Source organism: Lactuca serriola, chromosome 9, assembly GCF_051521515.1.
Source record: "Lactuca serriola cultivar US96UC23 chromosome 9, Lser_US96UC23_V15, whole genome shotgun sequence".
Classification (NCBI taxonomy): domain Eukaryota; kingdom Viridiplantae; phylum Streptophyta; class Magnoliopsida; order Asterales; family Asteraceae; genus Lactuca; species Lactuca serriola.
This window is the reverse complement of record NC_136416.1, coordinates 200,760,621-200,766,062: the sequence shown is the minus strand read 5'-3', so window position 1 is coordinate 200,766,062 and position 5,442 is coordinate 200,760,621. Positions and strand designations below refer to the sequence as shown.

The 5,442-nt window shown below is 34.5% G+C and overlaps 1 protein-coding gene across 1 annotated transcript; it reads right to left on the bottom strand.

Moving 5' to 3' along the window:
- Positions 1–2,023: 2,023 nt before the first annotated feature.
- LOC145077103 (protein SYM1-like) lies at positions 2,024–4,510 on the bottom strand. The gene is made up of 4 exons (XM_079022884.1): positions 4,024–4,510; positions 3,458–3,686; positions 2,479–2,603; positions 2,024–2,376 (listed from the first exon to the last, which is right to left on the bottom strand). The coding sequence occupies exons 1-4, from the start codon at positions 4,366–4,368 to the stop codon at positions 2,293–2,295; spliced, it is 783 nt and encodes a 260-aa protein (XP_078879010.1). The 5' UTR covers positions 4,369–4,510; the 3' UTR covers positions 2,024–2,292.
- Positions 4,511–5,442: the final 932 nt, after the last annotated feature.

The following is a 5,442-nucleotide window of genomic DNA, read 5'->3' as shown; positions in this document are numbered from 1 at the left end:
CGGCAAATATATATTAAAAGGAACTCACGTCTAGCAACTAACTAGACGGAGCGCGGAAGGCACATAGTACAAACATACAGAAACAAAATTAGGAGCAAAATCACCAACAAATGCTAGGGCACACACACCAATCAACCCATTTATACTGACAATGAGTTCTCCTATGTTATATCCAGGTGAAGGATAAAGATTTAACATTATCCGCAACCATGACCGGGGAGATCCGTCTCTGTTTGAAGATCCTGTCACATCTCGCCTTCCAAATCAGCCATGTTGTCCCATAGCAAATCGTAATTAAGTCCTTCTTCTGTTTCCAGTTATCACGCAAGGCAGAGGGTTGGAAGTAATTAATCCTAGACAGCAAGGACGTCAACTCATTAGCCTGAACATCACTGAAATGTAATGTGGACCAATTCCATGAGAATCCGCCGAGCATTATTCTGTCAGCCACTTTGCACTTCTTGTTCCAATTCAGGTCATATATACGAGGGAATGATGATTTCAGAGTTTCAGGACCACACCACAGATCCAACCAGAAAAGAGTGTCATCACCTGCGTAAACCTTCTTAATCAATATATCATTAATGTTGATCCCCATTTTCTAAAGTTCAATTGGAACCTTTGCGACATTGTTCCAGACCCTGATATCGACTTCTTCGAAATTTGATAAGTCGGCTTGTTTTTTTAAATTATGAATGCCTTTAATCGTAGACCCTAGAGAGACGAAAGGTCCGTTCTAAGTCTCCACCACCATTTAGTAATCAAAGATAAGTTCCTAAACCACCCAATTCTTTAGGAGCCAAAACGTTTTCCCATGCAACCCAAATGTATCTTGTGATTTTCCTCAGTACCGCCCCATAGGAAGCGTCTTTGGATTTTCTCAAGCTCATTGATAACACTAATCGGGGCTACAAATAGAGAGAAGAAATATGTTGGTAGGTTACCTAACACCGCTTTAATCAATGTTAGTCTCCCACCGAAAGAATGAGAACGAGCTTTCCAGGAGGAGAGTGTTTTACATTTTCAAGTGTAAAGGCAAAAGCAAACGGGGTAGGAAGGTATTGGGATACGGGTCTCGAGGGTGTTTCTCTCTTAGGGATCACAGTTTTTAAATTCAGGACTCCAATCTGCATTATTTCAATTTAAGCAATGAATTTATCACAAGAAATTATTAGCTGATTAAATAGATATAGGATATGTATATATTTAATTAGGATTGTTAAATATCCTTTCCTATTTTATCTACATATGTATTATTTGTATTTATCCCTATATATAGGGGATTGTTATTCTATTGAAGGCATCGATTCTTTGAACCAGAACTTCTGTTAGAAATTTACTCCACATGAGACACTAGAGAGTATTTGATGGGTTGAGTTAAATTCGATAATACCCCCAAGTATAGCCATCATGGGGATAGTGTTGGAACATTATAAAAATTTGAAGAAAGAAAGAAGAAATATTAAATCATAAAAAGCAAATAAACAGTCAAAGAAAGTCCAGTTAGTGCCCTTCAAGTCTTAAAAAAAAAAAAAAAAAAAAAAAAAAAAAAAAAAAAAAAAAAAAAGCATGATCCGAATGTGCAACTTCAATCCAACCCATGTATAGGTCTACAGGTTGAAATTGCCTTGCCATTTTTTAGAAGCTCTATCAAATTACATCAAAATACCTTGTCATTTTTTGCATTTAATTTTCTTTTCAATAACATCAAAGTACCTTGCCACGTTTATGTGCTTTATAAATTCTATCCGACTACATAATTGTTTCTAACTTCAACTCCACACTAATGCCTAAATAGAAAAAAATGAAAGTAAAATGTTATGATAAGAAAACCAACCAAAAGTCTATCAATATGTCACAAAAGATAAAACCCCCTTTTATTTATCATAGTGATTAAAAGGGAAAATTATTTACAAGGATAAGAATGTTTCAAAAATATTCAAAAAAAAAAAAAATTGAAGTTTTGCTTGTTTAAAATAGACCATCCAACTAAAGCCATTGTAATAAAAACAACAAGTGTAACTTTTGTTCAAAAAAAAAATAATAATAAAATAACTATTGCTTTGGATCAAAATGTTCACAGCTTAGATAATGCAAAGTCACCAAAAACCATATATATACAAATTTGTTATGTTCTTTGACAAAACAGGGCCTGAAGACACTTGTGCTTGTTTGTAAGATGTTAAAATGACCAAATTGGGAATGAGATCATAAATATGCTAATGCTATGTTGTAAACATGTAAACAATTTGTATAAATCTGACTTGTAACTTGACTGAATAAATGTCTTTATCAGTTGGCGCCTGCTTTTGCTAAGCTGGCCATATATGTGATGTAAATCGTCCATACATACGCAAACGAGTTGCTCACCAGTGGCTGCATTGTTCAAAACCAATATGTAAACGTAAACTAAATACATATCTAAATCATTTCTAAAAAAATAAAAAGAAAATGTAATAATGGTATTCGTATTATTACCTGCAAATGAACGGGGACGAATCTGAATGTGATAAAATCACATATCGGCCAATATAACACGTTATTGATCATTGTCGGCAACATGTCTCGCTTTAATCTGGCCATAATTTCTTTGCCTTTTTCACCTGAGAGATGTCATAGATTTAGACACAGTCTCATCTGTCTGTATATACGTTGGAGTCTATCCTCATTTATCTTTATATATGTTGGAGTCTACTCTCGTCTGTTGGAGTCTACCGTTATCTGTCTATATATATGTTGGAGTCTACTCTCATATGTCTGTATATATGTTGGAGTCTACCCGTATTTGTCTGTATATATGTTGGAGTCTAGTCTCATCTGTTGGAGTCTATCCCTATATATATATATATATATATATATATATATATATATATATATATATATATATATATATATATATATATATATATGTTGGAGTCTACTCTCATATGTCTGTCTATATGTTAAAGTCTACCCGTATTTGTCTGTATGTATGTTGGAATCTACCCCCATTTGTCTGTATATATGTTGGAGTATACTCTCATCTGTTGGAGTCTACCCCCATCTATTTATATATATGTTGGAGTCTACTCTCATCTATATATATACGTTGAAGTCTACCCTATTATATATGTTAGAGTCTACCCCTATATATATATATATATATATATATATATATATATATATATATATATATATATATATATATATATATATATATATATATATATATATGTTGGAGTCTACTCTCATCTGTTTATATATATGTTGAAGTCTACCCCTATTTGTCTGTATATATGTTGGAGTCTACCCCCATCTGTCTATATATATATATATGGAGACTACCCCCATATATGTTGGAGTTACTCCCATCTGTATATATGTTGGAGTCTACCTTCTCTCTTTAAGGGCTTTTTTGGAAAAATAAATTCAAAGCTAATATTGAAAAACAAGATAAAGTGTGATTAAAAAAACATACCTTGCAGGGCTGCATTGACAGAGAAGAAAGTGGCAGTCATTATAGGTCCATATATCGTCTGTCCCATGAACATCTTTTTAAATATTGTGATAAGATCCTGTTTTGGTAGAACTCTTGAAACAAAGTTGAACCAGAAATGTAGTGATGGACCTAATATCATCATACCATATCCAGCCATACGAAAAGTCCTTATCACATCATAAGCCTCTGAAGAAGACCTTGTCATTGTCTGAAAATTGATTATACCCAATTTGAGAAAGAGAAACCACAAACGAATACCCCTCTATATTAATGTAATTCAGCTTGGAAAGTTGCAATTAACATGGGACATCATTATCTTTGGATTCTAATATAACCTATATATGGCTCTAACAATCTACATATATCTTCGATTCCCTTTCAGAGATGAGTACTATTAATGAATTGAGAAAGATTGGACTTTGTGGAGATAACCAAACAATAAATATCATTAAATGCATTGCAAGAACAAATCATTAACAAATTCAATAGCCAAACAAACTGAAGATTCAGAATACAAACATTAGATATAAGTTAAGTACAAGTACCTGAGATGTAAAATCAGCAGCAGTGTAAATGAGGGCGGATGTGATGCTTTTAGTAAGAATGGGTCGGGTTTTAATCATGCCCAAATACCATCCAATTGCTGCACTATTCGTAATAGAAGCCAATAGCGTTTTACCATTGGTCTTATTACTAATACTACGAACTGGAACAGAAAATTCCAAATCTTTGGTTTTTCGACCAGGAAATCGGGAGTAAAAAGCTTTGGAAAGTTGGGGTTCTCGTCGGACATGGCTTCTGTGAATCGGAACACCGATTGAACCCGAAACAGAGTGGCTTCTCCATATGTTTTGAACTTTGTTGCCATTTCTTAGGACGCTGGTGTTCATTTTGAGAGAGAAATATGGCTTTGTGAAATAGGGTTTGATTTTCAGGGGAAGGGAAGGGAGGAGAAGAAACGGCTTTTTATGGCTTCCGGAAGAAAGGGGAAGGAGACATGTGTTTCGCTGGCGTCTGCAAATTGTGTCTTACTCGCGCCGTCGCGTGTACAATTGATTATGATTTTTGTTTAAATTATAACTAATGAATTACTCGTGTCGTTATTAATGGTCCTTCTTCTTTTGGGGTGGTCTTTGTAATTGGTTCGTACTTATTTTTCTAACTCGAATTATTTCTATTTTTTGGTTTTGGTTTAAAAATAACTATAGGGTAAACTAAATTAATCGTCTTTTATGCATATGTCAAAAAGCATGTTTAGTCTCTATTTTTAAAAATTAACTCGGACCGTCCCTCGTTTTTTTAAAACTTGCACCATTTATCCCTCTAGATATAAAAAGACTAGTTTGCCTTTAATAATTTCTTTTTTAATTTTCTTTTATCTGTTAATCATTTTTAGACTTAAAAAAAAAAGAAAAAAAATATCTTTACCAAACCCTCCCCCCCCCCCCTCTTTCCCTTTCCCCAGTTGCTTTCGTCTCCTTCACTCTTACCATTACCGCCAACCACCCAAAACCTAACTCTTCGGCGAGACCACATAACTTTCTCCTCCTTTCTCTGGCGATGGTGGCAGAGAAGTCCTCTTCTTTTGCCCCCACTTTCAAGTTCATATCTCATTCCCTCATCGTCTATAAATCTGTTGTAAATTGAGGTTGATGAAGTGGTGGATAAAGTGGCCAGAGAATACGATGGCAAGGCTTTATGTTATAGCCCATGTTCTTATTCTCCCTCCAATAGGTCACCAGATATGTCTCCTCTTTCCTAACGCTTCAATCGATGTGTTCATGGTAATCTTTACAAACAAAAGTTTGAAATGGATTTGAAAAAGGCTACAAATAAGATCGTGCTTCGTGTCCAGCCTGATGAAGCGATTTATCTCAAGATCAATAATAAGGTTCCTGGTCTTGGAATCAGAATTGATCGTAGTGATCTTAATTTGCTCTATAGGCCAAAGTAAAAGATTGAAT